The sequence below is a fragment of the Trachemys scripta genome, chromosome 7 (assembly GCF_013100865.1).
Source record: "Trachemys scripta elegans isolate TJP31775 chromosome 7, CAS_Tse_1.0, whole genome shotgun sequence".
NCBI classification, from domain to species: Eukaryota; Metazoa; Chordata; order Testudines; family Emydidae; genus Trachemys; species Trachemys scripta.
In genome coordinates, this window is record NC_048304.1 from 8,875,656 (window position 1) to 8,893,336 (window position 17,681).

At 45.8% G+C, this 17,681-nt stretch overlaps 1 protein-coding gene across 7 annotated transcripts in view; it reads right to left on the bottom strand.

Annotated features, from left to right (window-relative positions):
• Positions 1-17,681, bottom strand: part of FRMD4B (FERM domain containing 4B) — a 198,044-nt gene that overhangs the window by 64,241 nt on the left and 116,122 nt on the right. For all 7 annotated transcript variants that reach the window (XM_034775352.1, XM_034775350.1, XM_034775351.1 and 4 more), the window contains one exon: positions 13,158-13,242. In XM_034775352.1, coding sequence (XP_034631243.1) covers positions 13,158-13,242 — 85 coding nt within the window. The remainder of the gene's footprint in view (positions 1-13,157; positions 13,243-17,681) is intronic.

Consider the following 17,681-nt stretch of genomic DNA (forward strand, 5'->3'; position numbering starts at 1 on the left):
TATGCCCACTTCTTCGGATGCATCCGAAGAAGTGGGCTGTAGTCCACGAAAGCTTATGCTCTAATAAATTTGTTAGTCTCTAAGGTGCCACAAGTACTCCTGTTCTTCTTTTTGCGGATACAGACTAACACGGCTGTTACTCTGAAACTTGTTTTTATGTACTTGAAAGCTGTTTTCATGTCCCCCGTCTTCTCTTCCCCAGACTAAACAAACCCAATTTTTTCAATCTTCCCTCATAGGTCATGTTTTTTAGACCTTTAATCATTTTTGCTGCTCTTCTCTGGACTTTCTCGCACCCATGCCCTGCACTGGGTGGGGAAACCTCCTTTAGCCAGTGATGCTGCCTCTGTGGTAACTTTGCACCAGGTGAGTAGTGCAAAACTGCTCTAATATAGCCCAAGATGTGGTCCATCATCTCTAAGCACCCAGCAAAAGCCTAATTCAATTCTTATATCAAAGGTCCTAACCCCTTTCTAGCTAGTCCCAAGGAAAAACTTGCTTTACCATCTGCTTCTGGAACAAACACACCGATAAGGGGAAAACCTCTGGGGAACGCTTCTCCAGCGAACACCCATAGCGAGGCTTTTATAATAGTATGCAGAGCCCAACCAGCCCTACAGGTGAACTAAATCCTCCTATTACAGAAGGTCTACATTAAGATCCCTTATACAAATGAGACCAGCTTCTCTGGCAGGATGTCTGGCTCATAGGTGTCTACTGTAACTCCGGTAGAGAAATGTGTCTGGTTATGATCAGTTGTGACTGGCAGAAGAATCCGCACCGTCTGTTGAATAAATCTGCTGTTCAGAAAGAAGTAGGCACACCTACTGGTACATGAGATCCAGTGGGTCTCTAAGGAACATTAAACACAGGGTTACAATATCAGTCTGTTAAGCACAACAGAACCCACTTAGTGGTAACCATACCATTACGGTATACTTAAAAGCATGCATAAGTTTGCCCAATGGATGAAGCACAGGACTAGAACCCAGGATGTCTGGGTTTTATTCCCAATTCTGCCACTGTGAATCACCATTGGACCACGGGCAAGTTATTTACCCTCGATGCCTCAATTTATCCCTCTATAAAATGGGGCTAATACTTGGCTACCTTGCAGGGATGGTGTGATGCTTAAAGTTTGCAAAACTCTTTGAAGATGAAAAGCTAAGTGAAACACTTATCATTATTAATAATTATGATTATTATTACACTGATCTTAAATATGTATTTACATGGTCGTAAATAAATATTTTAAGAGGTGCTGGGGACTCTACTATGCACGTTCTGACGTTTCGTGATAATTACTATTAACAAACAACAACATGGCAATTGACAGAACAAAGCACCTTAGCCAGGATATTAAGAGGCTGGCATTCAAATCCATTCAATTATGCAACAGGGATTGCTTCTTTGAGTGTAGTTTCAGCCTCCATCCTAGGATTTTGTTGATTCATGTCCCTGCCTCCATATATTGTTTTGCTTGTGAGTTATAATTCGGAGCACGTTATTAATTGTGTTGCTCCCCATATTGACCTATTTTGGACAGAACGCTGCAACTAACTTTACAAGCACCATCTTCCCCATTCCTTTCCAGCAAGGAAACATACTGCATATTCAACACTCAAATCCTAATTGTAAGTTTGATAATTCTGCACACCACAGCGCCGTGAAAAAATGCATCCTGGATAGTTCTAAAAATCCCAGTCTATTAAATGGAAGCCAAATTAGAGCCCATAATAGCCCGGGGGGAGGAGGGGGAATGGACGGAGATGACATACTACAGGGCTGGGGAGCATTACAATCATAGAAGTCATAATAGGCCTGCTTTTCCACAGCCTTGCACCTTGTGTAGACATTTACTCCTGTGCAACAGGAGGTCAGATACCAAGGTCATGTAAATCAAGCTTCGCTCCACTAACTTCCGTGGAATGATACTAATTTATATCAGCTGAGGATCTGGCCCAAGCACCCAGCATTACACAGGCCTGTGTGGCCATGCAAGGTGCAGGGCAGTGAAGAATCAGACCCAGTGTTTTCAGGGGACCTGCAGATCTTACTAGACCTTTCAAACAAGGGGATGACGTCACTACCGACAGCTGTTGCAAGCACGTCTCATGGCCTTGCGTTCCCTAGACCTTTCAGACTCTTGCAAGAGTGCACTGGTACATGAAGAGGCTCTAGGAGCCATTTCTCTCCCTAGGGCCAGCTGTACTCTGGCCTTATCTTTAGGACACAGTGGATTGTTTTTGATTATTGTTTATTATTTGTATGAAAGTAGCACCTAGAAATCCCACTGTGCTAGGTGCTGTACGAACGGGGTGGTGGAGGGGAGAAAGCACATGCCCTGAAGAGCATAAAATCTAAATAGACAGAGTTGGAGGGAAAACAGGGGCATAGAGAGAAGCGACTTACCCAAGGTCACACATCAGGTCAGAGCCAGGGCTTGAAGCCAAGTCTCCTACCACTCATTCCGCTGCCCTAACCACTAGCCCATGCTTGTGGGTGGACTCCAATCTATACATCAACCTGTGTTCATTCCAAAGGCTGGGAAGCCTTTCCAACAAAGCCAGGCAGTATTGTGAGTTTGTAACAAAATCCCAAACCGGCTGAGCTGTATGTGGTTCCAGGTTCTGCGATGACAGTTCAGCACTGCTCCAGCAATCATAGCAATTTTCGAAACCAGAGGGGAATGACACACTGATAACGATTCATTTGCATGTCCTGTGATGGCTGGACCATTTAAGCATACGTTTAGGCAAGCAGGCCAAGAGGCTGGGAGCTAGGTCTGCAGCATGCTCTGAGAACCACCTGTCGAACATGAAGGTTGGATATTTTCCTAGAGTTATCCCAACGGGGAATAAGTCACTAGGAAGAGGTTAAGTAGATGGATATAATTCAGATAATGGCATCTGATTCTTACACATTTCAGATGTAAATTAGTCTAGACAGAATCAACGGAGCTGCTCCATGGAGGGGATGGAATTGATATTTTTCAATTAAGATTTGCAGTAGGGACCAATTGTTTTAATAGACGAGCCAAATTCATCTGCTGGTGTAGCTTTCCAGAAGTCCGTGGGTTTACAGCAGGACTGACTCTGGCCCAACTTGTCCAGGTGGCTTTTGTCAGGCAGAATAATGTTAGACTAATAAGAGGATCTAGCAGCTGTCCAAGCTGAGTAGTAAGTATTGTAGAGCAGGAAAGCATCAATATTTACAATGAGCAGTAAAGGCCAAATCCTGCCTTCTCAGGGCAGAATTTGGGGCCTGATTCATCAAAGAATTTAAGCATGTACTTAATGCTCACTAAAGTCAGCAGGACTTAAGTATGTGCTTAAGTGCTTTGCTGACTAGGGATGGATTTAAGAACATACTAAAAATTGTGCAAGTGGGCAACACCGAGTGGGACAGTGAGCACTAAGAGGGCACAGTAAAAATCAACACAAGATTCCTATTGTTACATGGGTGCAGTACAAGTCAGAGTCCTGTTGAAAATTGTATCAGGAAAGAGGTGGTACTGTGAACAGGAGTTAATGGTGCTAAGCAAAACTTTGGAGTACAGGCTATTCTGAACTGAAGAGTAGTAAAGAAATGCACGGGAGTTCAGTTACAGAGACACCTGGAAATGGTTTAGACTCAGAGCCAGGCAGAGTAAAGTCACGTCTACACTACAAAATTAAGTCAACCTAACTTACATTGGCATACAGCCGCCGCAGTAATTACCTCACTTGTGCATGTTTATGCTTTGTTCCTGGTGTCAGTGGTGCGTGTCCTCACCAGGAGTGTTTCCATCGATTATACGTCTGTGTGGGGATTGCTTGAAAGCCAGTCGACATAAGCAACACAGTATCTACACGGACACTGAATCAACCGAACTATGTCAACCTTGACTCTACACTGCTCGTGAGTCGGTGGAGCTGGGCATTTACGCTGGAGGGAGAGAAAATTAAGTGTAGACGTAAGCTGCCTCGTGTCAACCTAACTCTGTAGCGTAGACCAGGCCTAAGAAATCAAGACCTGAAACGGCTCCGTCAAAGCAACAGTCTGTGCGTGTAAAAGAAAACAAATAAATCAATTACCAATAAATTTTAAATGAAGTTTTAAAAACTGGCATCTAAATAAGAACCTAACGCCACATTCAAATCTTCCTCCTCCCCTCAAAGAGAAACGTGGGTGGGTTTTTAATATTTACCCCTTACTACAGGCTGGTGATGTCCAAGGAAGTGCTCTGTTTGAGGAGCCTCAAGAACGCCAGATAACTGCATCTATAATTACCCACAATTACTAGGAGAGGGAGGGGGGGGGAAAAAGGGAAAAAGTGAAATAATGAGAGAGAGAAGGGAGGGAGCAGGTGAAAGAGAGAGAGAGGAGAGAAAGGACCACAGCACGTGCGATAAAGTGTTTCAAGGGAGACAACTGGCTGTACGTGGACACTGTGTAAGTGAATGCAGTAACAAGAATGCAGAGCAAGGCCAACCTCTACCTTCTTGCCCATCACCACCAGTTCCCAAAGCAGATCAGTGCAATGATTTCTGGGATGTCGGACAGCCCAATGGCGAAGTATTAGTCAATGGAAGTCAGATCCTCACATTGTAAACAGCTCTACAACTTTCCTTCTGATAAAATCATTCGGGAGCGACAGTCTCAAGCAAGGGAGTGGCTCTAACGATAGAAGGTGTGGTGTGTAGGAACAACCTGTTATCATATGACAAAGGTAGCTAGGGAGGACTAAAGTAGGCCAAGCAAATGTAACAACTCACCCTTCCAGGGAGGCTACATTGGATAACATGATCAAATGAAGCAAATACTGATAAGAGGTGAATACCCAATAATTGAAAAGAGATACCTAGGGGCCCTATTTCGATCACTGACATTTACGTGTACATCTTAATTATAGGCAGAGCTAACAGTGTCACCTAGAGGTAAGATTGCCCCACACATCCCATTATAAGACCCAGTTTTCAGTGGCTTATAACTTTGCCAAAGTTAAATCATTTGGGCTGAAATTTTCCACGCCAGGCATCTGTCTCCACTGATATTTTGAGGGGAAAGTTTTAGATTAAACAGTTGAGGCTATTTCTCAGAGTGAGATAAGGGAAAATACACTGTTTTGCCCATGGTTTTGTTGAGAAACTCTAGCACCTCTGTGCTGAAGAGTAGGGACTTGAAATTTGTCAGAAGTGCCACCCCAGCACCAAGGCTGTGCCTTTTGCCATTTCCCTGAAAATTTGCCCAAAGGTGACTAATTTATAGGCCTAAAACAAAAAACCCCCACACACCTCAGTTTACACGTCAGCTGAGACTTATTAGAGTTTGGCAGTTAAATTCTCCAAAGTCTCTGTTTGCACCGAGCATGCTCCATCCCTCCACAGCTCCTACGTGCTGACCAGACTGAGCATTTGTCATCCCCATGGATCACGCTTCTTCCTGGGACTGCAGGGCCTAAGAAGAACTTCCCTGCAACTGCTCCTCTCAACCCACCAGCCAGGGACTGTGAGCAGGAACATTCCCTCCTCTGCATTCAGTGCTCCTGCTTCTGGTGCCCAGGCAGCCTGGAGGACGAGGAGGCGGTGGTGGTGGCAGCAGGTTGATTTGAATGCAGGAAGGGCGAGGAGGAGAAAGAGAAGAATAGGAGCAGAGGGAGATGGGCCCATTTCTCCATTAGCTGAAGTGGTTGGGATCAGTGCAGTGAATCTAAAGGTCCGAACCCTGTTTTGGGAAGGGGGGGGATGTCAATGTGGTTCCACATGATAAGATGTCTGGATTTTTGGGGTTGTGTTTTGTTTTAAAACAGCAAGTTCCAGTAACAAAACCTACTTTAAAAGAACATTAAGGTTGCAAAGTCAAGCACTCAAAAAAGTCAGGAGATACCAGCATCCAGAAGACAGTGGGAACTTACTAATGGCACTGGCAGACACTTCGCAAGTCCCTTCATTATCGAGAGCTCTAACTACACATATTGCACTCGAGCCAACTTGTCGAGTGCAGATTGGTTTGTTTTGGAAATCCCATTACACTGTGTGGTGCACAGGTTTTTTTCTCATTAATGTACAGAGCAGAGATGTACAGAGTACCAGGTGCAGTGAAACCGCTGAGTCCTGCTCAATTGAGGGGGCAGGAGCCATAGAAAGGGTGCACAGCGTGAAGCCCCAGTGCACCACAGAGTGCCACTCCTGGAGGCTCCTTCATGGCTGAGTGCAGGGGTTGGATAGCGGCTCAGAAACGAATGCAACCCTGAGACTGAAGTAGCAGCCACTGACTGGGTAGGTGCTGTCGATCAGCGGCTGGAGTAGGGATAGAGACTGTCTCCGATCTCTTTCCTGGCAGTGATCCCCGGTGTTCATATCAATGGCTCAGGCCTACCTCAGCTGAGACACCTAAAACTCACGACTGTCAGGACTTGGTTAGCCAAGTGGTGAGCTGAGACTTCAGAACTTCCTGCTAAACTCCATTCACTTTGTTACATCCTCCATCTGCCCCAATCTACTCTGCCCTGTTCACATGTTGTGTCCAATCTGACATCTAGATTCAGATCTCCGGGGACAGGAACTCTTTTCTTTGTTATTCATCCATATAGCACTTAGCACTGCCTACCATTCAGTTGTCCATGCGCTAACTGGCAATGGACATTGGGCTACTCCAAACTCCAGGCAAAACATGAAGGAGGGAGGCAGACTGCAAGACCGGGCTTGGTGCAGGTTTAGCTACATGGCAGGTTATTACACCACTCAGAAGTGAATGGGACATGAGTTGCAGTGATGTCCAGAAAAAAATAATTAAAAAAGCAGCACCTCATCAGGGAGGGGTGGGGGAAGAGAGCCTAGAGTACTAGTTATAAAAGCCTGAAGTACCAGTACTCATGCATGCGTCAGTGATAAGGAAACACTCCTTTAGCACATCTGAGTGGCACAGCTCAGTTCACGTTAAATGGGGTTTTATTTGCATTGTTTGTCTTGCATGGTTCATGGGGAAAGCAAAGTCAGGTGGACAGCACGGTAAACACAGAATGAATTGTGCAGGCTAGTATGTAGTAGGAGTTTTTTCTTTAGGTGTCAAGTATCAGAGGGGTAGCCATGTTAGTCTGAATCTGTAAAAAGCAACACAGGGTCCTGTGGCACCTTTAAGACTAACAGAAGTATTGGAGCATAAGCTTTCGTGGGTGAATGCCCACTTCATCAGACGCAAGCGTGGTGTGTAACTTGGTATTACTTGCTGCAAGGACCTTGCATAACATGCATTGCACGAGAACGGCGGGTGCTGAAAGACAGGTCAGTGATGAAATTAAGAAGCGAGCCTTTGCTGCCAAAGTACCTGTGGTCAAGATGGGGCAGGAGGAGTGTGAAAGTAAACATGGTTAATTGGCCAAGCGAAGCCAGATGTAATGCTCAACTCAGGGCATTTCTCTGTTTGCTGGTAGCACAGCAGCTTTGGAACAATCAATTCCAAACTCTCGGGGACTGTTCTAGTCATCAATGGGCACAAGGCTATTGCTATTGCTGCAAATCGGAACACCAGAAAAGCTTGATTCACAGGAAAAATCAGGGCCCCGGCCTGACTGGTACTGCTGGCAGAAGACTCACTTTGCTGCCCACACATATCAGAGGCAGCAGCTTAACCTGCTGTGGGAGAAGAGTGGCTGTAGCCTGGGCTCTAACAGAAACAGGAGAAGAAGTGGGCTGTAGTCCACGAAAGCTTATGCTCTAATAAATTTGTTAGTCTCTAAGGTGCCACAAGTACTCCTGTTCTTCTTTTTGCGGATACAGACTAACACGGCTGCTACTCAGAAACAGGAGAGGCGTAGAAGGAGAGCTTGTAGGGAGGGGACTGGCAGGGCGGGGGAAGAGCAGAGTGGGAGGGGGAAACAGGGACCCGGCTGGGGAGGAAGCAAGAGTGCAGATGGAGAAAATGTAGCAGGGACCAAAGGGATGGGGTGAAAAGTGGAGGAAGCAGGGACCAGAGGGGGGAAATGGTGTGAGGGGTGAAGCAGGGATCCACAAGGGGCGGGGGGAAGACAGGGAGTAGGAAATAGAGGGGCCACACAGACACCCTGGAATAGGTGACGTGCGACTTGGAGGTGGTGGTGGTGGGGGGTGACATAGGCACTCTGGCACGTAGCCCACAGAGCCCCTGCTGTGCCTTGGGGAGGGAAGAGACAAATGGGAGGCACACAGATCCTGTGGCATGGAAGTGGGGAGACTGGGGAACAACTGCATGGGGGGGAGGGGACCATGGAGGGCAGGGAGCCATTGGCACAAGGGAGGAGATGGGAGGAGTTGCAGGGAGTCCTTGAAATAGAAGAGGATGGGAGGGTGGCACATGGGGACCTGGTGGGGCGGGGGAAATGGAGGGATGCAAGGAGATCCTGGCGTGTGCAATACACTTGGCCGACCGAAGTTACAAAGAGCGCGACCCCCTAGTAAATCATACACTTACTATGGGGATCATGTGTCTGACTGGCTGCCCAGCTTCCTCCATGGAAAGGGGTCACTGGCTTGGCGCTCCAAAGGGAGGAAGAGCTGGAGGAGAGAAGTTATGTAGAGCAGGGTTCTTTTCTGCTCCACGTGGGCCGGCTGTTCACCAGTAAGTTCAGCCTGGAGCAAAAGGACCCCCCAGACTCCCCTGGGACAGCAGGGTCACCGCACACACTGTCCCAGGGCTCCATTAAAGTGCAGCAGGCACTACACCCTGCTAGGGCGGCTGGAGATGCTGGTCTGGTAGGCTAGTTAGATTCTGCCACTTTTACTCACACCGAGTAGCACCTTATGCGGTGAGCCAGCCCACTGACATCCAAATGACTCCTTGTGGAGCAAAGTGCTCCTGAACGGGAATAAGTATCAGAATCTAGCCCCGAGATATTTAAGGCATTGATCTCCCTTCCCCTGTATTAAAAATTCCCCTTGTATTGGAGGAGGAAGAGCGTGGAAACTAAACCGGAGCATTGGACCTAAACTACAGACGAGCTTCAGAGAAACTGCCCCATAGACACACAAAGGCTAAATTCTACGGAGCGCTTCTCACATGAAAAGCGTGACGCCAATAAATATTTTTTAATAATTACATAATTAGGTAGCGCTTTCAGCCTGAAGGATTCTACGGTACTTTACAAGCTATGGGGAAAATTCCTCCTAGGCAGTGGACTGGCACAAGGCCTAGATCACATTTAAGTATGACTTGGTCCCTCAAAGTAGGACTTAGCTGTCGCTTAAGCCTTGCACTGACCCTTGGCACAAGGGTGAATTTCACCCCATATGGATACAGGACCACTGAAATGAATGCACCAACACATGGCTCACTCCGCAACTGCACATACCCATCCAGCTAGGCTCTGAGTCAGGAAAGCATCAGTATTCAGGAAAGAACATATGCTTTAGAGTTAAGCATTTGCCTAAATCCCATTAAAGTCACCGGAAGTTAAGCACACACTTTTAAGCTAAATACAGGCGCAAATGCTTTCCTGAACTGGGGCTTTTTTTAAAGTTTCTCTCTGTTTTTTAAACAGCGAAATGTGCAAGAACACGGAGAACACTCCTGTGAAAATAATTAAGATGCTATTTTAAGCCATCTTTATCAACCCATTCAGGTTTCCATTCTTCCCTCACACCCTCCTATCTGATCACCCACCTTTTGAACTGCATTCCTGTCCCACAATGGGAGCTTCATGTAAAGATCTAGAGTAGGATATGGCCTTTAATATCCCATCATTCAGGTAAACAGAGTGCATTGGTGCATTACAGAGATCCCTGCATCATGTGCTTCATGGATAGTTGTTGCTTTTAAAGACATTGGGGGCTCCTTACGACATGCAATATGAGTGGTGCAAAAAAACAAAACAAAAACAAGAACAAAACAAGAAACCCACACAACAAGTCTAAGCTTCCCTACCTGGATTAACTACTGAGAAATACCAGAGAACATCTGATCTGTCATTAATGACTAGCAGTAGGTTGCTTCACTGAAGTTGGGAGTCTGGTTATATTTTGTGGCTGACACTGCCCTTTACTCGGACTGCGTCTCCTCGCCCTGAAGCATAAATGAAAGTGACTACAGTGTTTATTGAGTTAGTGTGGCTTTTGAATATGTTTGAGGTGCCCATCGTCTCATCTGCATTCCAGTTCTTAAATGACAGTGTTAATTCAACACAAATGTAAACTGCATTTTTGATCATCTCTAATGAGCTGAAATCTCACATAATTGTGATCAGATGTTCCCCAAATGGCATTAAATAAACAGAAGGTAACTCATTTTAGTGTTAAAAGGCAATGGGCCAAATGTATCCCTGGAGTAAATCCACTGACTTCAATGGAGCTACGCCAAAGATGAATTTGACTCAAATTCCCAGTCTCCCTTCAGCTTTTCCACCCACACACAACTGATTGCCCACTTTTATACGTACCATCAGTCCTTTTGCACATGCAAGTCCCACATATTTGTGGCTTTTTCTAACTCATTAGGAATATTCAATATACCATCAAGAATTGTTGCGAATTGCATTACTGCCACGAACAGTACGCATAAATACTAATAATCAAGCCCAAGATGTTAACATTTATCATGCAGCAGCCACATGAAGCCATACTGTGCTTGGTGCTGTGAAAACAGTGACAGTCCTTGCCCCGGAGAGCTTGCAATGAAAAAGAAGGGATTTATTGAGGTGAGTTAGGGGGATGGTATTGGAGCGCATGGTGTAGCATGTTCCCAACTCAACAAGCAGAGATAGCTGAACCCACAGATATTCAGGCTTGCACTGCCGAGTTCAGAAAGGCTTGACCCCAATCTTGTTCTTTTGGCATGGGATCCTGCAGTGTAAGGATCTTTTAGGATGATACCCCAAGTGAAGACACTACGGTGATAGTGCTGCAGTATTGTCTTCAAACCCCAATTGACATAGGTGCTGTTCCTTCTGACTCCTTGCCAGACTGTACACTCAATGTTATTAGCAAGCCAAGATAAAACTCGTCCCCTGTCCTACCTGTGCAACATCAGTTTTAACCAGCATGGCTAAGAGGCAACCGGTCTGCTCTGATTTTTTAATGATCTATATACAGAGATAAATGTCTTTGCTCAGTGTTCATTTTTGTTTCACCGGCTTGGAATGAGAAGTTATACAGAGAGAAGGGCTGTCTGGTTTTACTGAACTTTGTTTCAGAGCAGCACTGGGATACTAACTTTTCTTTATAGCAAACCTCCTTTCTGAATTTTAAGCCAAGCTCCCTCTCCTTATGCTTCCTATAGAAACTGTACACTAGGGGAAACTATTTCTCTCACTTTCTGGCAGTTGTGCTGTGCAAAATCAGGCAGCTAGCACTTTGTACACTCATACCAATTAAAGCACAGGCCGTGTGAAATAAAAAGGGCCCTCATTCAAACAGTGACACACACAGTGCTGAAATAAATCACTGCATGATACACAAAATGTTATTCCAGCACTTTGCGCATGATCATCAGTTCATTTCAATATTATACAACTATGCTGTGTGAATAATACTATTTATCAGGGCCAGATGCGAGTCTTCCTGGCTGGCTGGATGACATGTATGTTTATATATGGAGTATTTTTTCCCCTTGTCTTTTATATTGCATACACATAAGTATACACACACACATACTTACCAGACAACCAAATGTTTTGATGTGACTAGCATTTAATTTCTACCAACTTCCAAGACACTTACTTGAGAGGACAAATAGACTGAACTTGAGACTCGTCGGCTATTAAGCTCGGCCAATGAGGTCCAGGACTCTTAACAGATGTTTACTTTTTTTTTTTTTTTTTTTTTTTTTTTTTACTTTTTGGGGGCTGAGGGGTGGAAAGCGGGGTTCCATTTTCCTCCCTCTTCCAGAAACAAATTCCTATACAAGTGAGATCCACATTCTTGCCATTAAATATTCTGTGTGAGGTTTCCACCCAGCCAGAAATACCAGCTCTTGATCTACAACCCTTTAAAATGTGCTGTGTGAATGCTAGCAAACAATGGAGTTGCACGGGGATGAATTTGAACTAATATACGGACTCACTACTCCAGTTAATGAATGAGCAGATTATTCCGTTTCTCTCCAATACCTGTCAGAATCGAGTTCCACACTTCCCGCGCTTCACAACTAGGCAGGTTGCATGAAAAACACCAGAAGTGCCAGCTGCTTGACTTTACAGTATCAGAAAAATCACAGCAACATTAGGCAGTGCTGCACTGGAGTTTATTGAAACATGGTTCCTGTTACAGCAAAGGTTTGGCAGACTGGCATGGGTAAGGCTTTGATGTGCCCATTCAATCCTCATTTAGGATTAGGGAGATTCCCCTTCCTCTGGAGAGCTAATTTATACTATTTAAAACATGGTAGCATGACATGACATTCCAGTGTGAATTTCTGAATTTTCTATACACAAAGTGTTAACTTCCTAACCAGAAAGTGAATAAGTGAGTGTGTGTGTGTACATATAGACACATGTACATACACTTATATACATGTATATTAAAAGTATGTTCTCTTTGTTCTTGACTTTATGGGGTACCTTCAGGGAAAGAAGTAACCACATTCAAATGGTGTAAACACATTATGCTCCCCTTGATCTTGATGCAGAGCTGTGGTTGAGATTAATGAAGAACTAAGGTAGACACTTGCGTTAGCCATTCAATATTACATGTATGTGGGAAGCACATGTATAATGTCAATTAGAGCTGAGGGCTAGCTGCGAAATTCGGATCCAGATTTCAAACACTCAAAAGTCTGGGTATATGTGGATGTGGGATTTTGGTTTAGCCCCTTTGAAAGCCAGAGGGCTGTGAAAATCGCACCCTGAAACCATTGCCATCCTATTCATCCACGTACCTGAAGTTGGAGAAGTGTTTAGATTTGAATCCTTCAGTATAATCTAGAAATATGATTTCATTAATACCTAATCATAGAATATCTGAGTTGGAAGGGACCTCAGGAGATCATCTAGTCCAACCCCCTGCTCAAAGCAAGACCAATCCCCAGACAGATTTTTGCCCTAGATCCCTAAATGGCCCCCTCAAGGACGGAACTCAGAACCCTGGGGTTAGCAGGTCAATGCTCAAACCACTGAGCTATCCCTAATTTATCAGCCAGTTTAGTGATGGGCTCTAATACCAGAAAACACATAATAATGGGTAAAGGTTTCAAAAGACATCACACATTACCTTGTGCACACAAGATTTTGCATTCAGGAAAAAAAGTTCTACTGTGTTTTTGTCCTTCAGAAAGGAGATGCTTTCAATGTAAAACCTGAAAAAAAGAACAAAGCGACTTTATTTTCTTACCCAGGTTCTGTTCCCCTCCCATGTCATTCTGATTTCCTCGTTTTTTGTTCCCCCGTAATACAGATGGTTCAGAGGAACTATGACTTATTGCATTTAATTTCCTGCCTATTAGTAGGGAACAAGCAGAAAGACCTGAGGAGAGATAGTGAAAAGGGAATGACAAACACCCTGTTAAACCGATAAGAGCGATTTGACGACTTTTCATCTCTTTTGAAAACCTTGTCCGATTTCAAAGGGGCAAATCATTCTCTTAAGGAGAGGAAAGACACCCTGGAATTGGAAAAGGGTAACGCAAACTCTGTGTTACTACTCGACAAAGCCAATGCAAAATCCACCGTGGCAGAGGGATTAGTGCTAGTGTGGAAGGTTGGCGGATGCGTGACCTTGGAATCACATCGGGTCCAGGAACTCCTGGGAGTTCTAGTTCCAATACTTTGCACAGAGAGCCGACCTCTCTGCACTGTTCTAGATTTCCCCTTCCCTCTGAAACAAGGGCCAGTTCAGGAGTGTGCTGTCTCAGATCTCCCTGTCCATAGGTGCGCAGTCTTCCCCCGTGGGGGCTCTGGGGGCAAGCCATAGACAGGACTCAGCAAGGTTGCTCAGAACAAACTGGAATGTCCATTGGAAATAATACAAGCTTGGAATGCTGCTTCCCGGCTCTGTCCGCACCTGCCAGCCACGCCACCCCCACCCTGAACCAGTATGGTGGGATCCCATGTGGAAGAATCATAGAATCATAGAATATCAGGGTTGGAAGGGACCTCAGGAGGTCATCTAGTCCAACCCCCTGCTCAAAGCAGGAAAATCCCCAACTAAATCACCCCAGCCAGGGCTTTGTCAAGCCTGACCTTAAAAACCTCTAAGGATGGAGATTCCACCACCTCCCTAGGTAACCCATTCCAGTGCTTCACCACCCTCCTAGTGAAATAGTGTTTCCTAATATCCAACCTAGACCTCCCTCACTGCAACTTGAGACCATTGCTCCTTGTTCTGTCATCTGGAGGAGGTGCCGTTGGCTCCAGGACTCGGGAAGCATTTTGCACAGTGGTTGTTCTCCACCCATGCTCCTCCCTGACTGCATTTTGCTAGTACTCAGGTGCGTTAGCAGCCTTCTATACTGTGCGCTGGAGGGGTGCAAAGAGCCCTAAACGTTTATCAGTGCTGAGCAGTGTTTGTAAGTAGCAGGGCTGGCTCCAGGCACCAGCACAGCAAGCAGGTGCTTGGGGCGGCCAATGGAAAGGGACGGCACGTCCAGGTCTTCGGCAGCAATTCAGCGGCGTGTCCCTCAGTCCCTCTCAGAGGGAAGGACCTGCCGCCGAATTGCTGCTGAAGAATGAAGCGGCAGCGGTAGAGCTGCTGCCGAAGTGCCGCCGATCACAGCTTTTTTTTTCTTCTTCCCCCCGCTGCTTGGGGCGGCAAAAACGCTGGAGCCGGCTCTGGTAAGTAGGCATCCCGTGGGATTACTATGGAGATGATCCAGGCGGTCACTTGGTACCCTGAGGTTCAGTTGCCAGCGTGTGGAGTTTAAGGTTTTATTTTTGACGGGGCTGGAGTTCAGCTGCCAGAACCAGAGGGTAGAGGCACACTCGTGTCATCTGACCTCTCTCTAAACATGAAAAACCCGACACTGAACCCTGCTAATCCAGTGCATCTTCTTCCCACAAGGGGCAGCTCCCTCCGTTCACCAGCCTTTCAGAAGCCCCTTTTTGTTTGACTAAATATAGCAGGTGCAAGGGCATCTGTTTACAGCGTGGCCAAGCTGCAGAGCTCTTGACAGCTCTCAGGAATGTGGAGTCCTCTAAAGGAAAGAGTGTTTTCTTAGTTGCAAAGGCTCACAACCGGGAAGCGCTTGGTTGATTTGCTAAGGGAATTCTTTACACATGGTGATTCCAAAGGCTTTGTCTGAAGCATCTGCACTTTCTTCCATGCGGGCCCTTATGCTTTGAACCATCCTCTCTTCTCTTCGAGTGCCGAACAACTTCTCCATATACTATCAAAACCCTCCTGAAATCACGTTTCCTCTCTGAAGCCTTGCTCCACTGGCCTCTCCTTGACATGCTCATTATTGTGAGTGTGTACTATTACTGCGTGTATTGTCATGCTCTCTACTGGCAGTATAGCAGTACTGATTCTGACATGGCATAGTCTGAAACAAATTCTCCTTTAGCTTAAGTGCAAGGGGGCTGTATTGCTGTTTAGGGAAGATCTGAGCTCTGGCCTCACTGCCACTCTGCAGACACTAGTGGCCATGATGCAGTAACGGTCATATTCCTAGATGGCGAGGGCTTGCTACAGTGTCATATTTACTTGGATTTAAACTACCAGAAAAGAACGCATGGTCCAGGCTCTAATCAGTTAAAAATACAAGCCCAGTAGCAAATCTCACAGCAACACACTAGCCCTCAAAAACACATCCTGAAACTAAATCCCATGCCTCTTGGATTACCAAGGGACACCCACCTTCTAATCCCTCCATCTAAGCATACAGTATTTTCTATGACTAGATGGGCAGGGATCACAGCCCAGGTACATGGGCATCTGTAGTAATTCCAGTAAATACAACGGAGTTATTCCAGAATTACACTGGCATAAATGAGATCAGCGTCTGGACCACAGAATACTGTATGCACATAGCCAAGCACCTTGCTGTCACTCTCTAGAAATACTAAATCATAAAAACAACAAGTTCTATAAGTTGCTTTTGCTGTGTACTTTTCCCCTAATACTCACTTGGGATATTACACTAAACAGCACCAAGACTATGAACGTTACACACAAAACGGTGCCTAGACAATGAATATCTATAATTCCGGAAGCACTCATCTCTCAAAGCTATGCAAAGCAAGATAACACAGCCCCGTAAAGCCTTTTTTAGCTACATCGCTGCAAGGTATGAACAGTTCACTATCAATGTATGGGCTTCTCAGAATGATGGAACATTTGGGACCACACTGTCCAGTCCCCTAATGCAGGTCAGTGGTGTATCAGGGTGGCTGATTCCTGAGCATCTCCTTGTGGCCAGAGGTCACTCTGCAATGCCCTGATGCCAATTTTTCTCCTCTTCAGGGCCCCTTCATAACTCCCAGTCCACAGGTAATCAAAACATTCCCTTCCTAGGGCCCCACTTATGGAGTCCTTACATACTGGGCCTCCAGGCCCCATGCCCAGTTCAGTCTCTCTCTCCCGACAACATAGGAAGACAAGCCCCAGTGTAAATGCTGAAGTTGACAGACAAAGGAAGTTATACAAAAGCCCAGGAACAGGGAGGATGCTAATTTCCTCTGGCAAAGGTGTTAAAAAGCGCTGGGGGGAGAGAAGGCATATAGCACAAAAGGCTAATGTTCACCTTTGCTCTTTATCCCCCAAGCAAATTTCCTTGACCCCTTCCATCAGTTATTCTGTGTTTACGAAATGGCTCTTTCTTGCTCCTGTTTTAAAACCATGCATTTTATACCAAGCAGGCACAAGGCTTGTTTCAACCCAAAACCATGAGGCGTTAAACTGGCAGGAGACGTGCAGTAAGAAGCACCGGCACCATTTCTACCTCAGTTCTGGTCCGAGGCAGATTTCTGAGGCCACATGGCCCACACAGGCCTGGGTTGTGCCCAGCAGGAGCGCCGCGCTCTATCCCTGCCTCTGCCTTTCCACTGAAGTTGTGTGCACGCAGCACTGTACCTAGCCTTTCGACTGCTCGCATCTGGGTTTAATTAAAGAAATAGACGATGACAAGGCACATGTGTTAGGGAGAGATAAGCGTGTGGGCGCTAACCACCCAAGGCATGTGCCAGGGTGTGAAAACCCACTGTCGCTCACACGTCAGAACTATACGCAGAGCTTAAAGGCACTTCTATTAGAATATATATTTTCTGCAGCGCTAAATAATTTGTGTATTGTCAACTATTCCTATATCTCCTCTTTTCCTTTCTAAAGGCCTCTCCATGCACTATCTACTTTATCATTTTAAAATAGTTTATTTAAGCTTTTATGCCCCTAAGATGCAAACTCTATCCCAAAGTGCTTGGGCTTAAAATTAGCTTCAGCAGCTTCTCCTCCCAAGTCAGCTCTTTCTCTCTGTATTAACTCTTTCAGTGCTTTCCAATCTCCCGTCTTGTAAGGAATACTTAACAGGTCCTGGCCTAGATCTTCCGTTCCAGCCAAGGTGTGCACAGCATAGCTCAGGAAGCGTGTGTGTAAAGGTGGCTTTAAGATACCTTTGTGGCCCCCCACCCCCACTCCTGAATTAGCTGTTCACAGTTCCAGTCCTCTGAGGCAAGTCAGGGCAGCCCGAGGTCAGTGGATCTCTGCAAGGGGCGCCGGGTCCTGCCCACATGGAATAGAGCGCTTGACATTTCATGAAAGAATAGGGAAGATTAGTCATGTGAACAATTTGATGGCCAAGTCAGT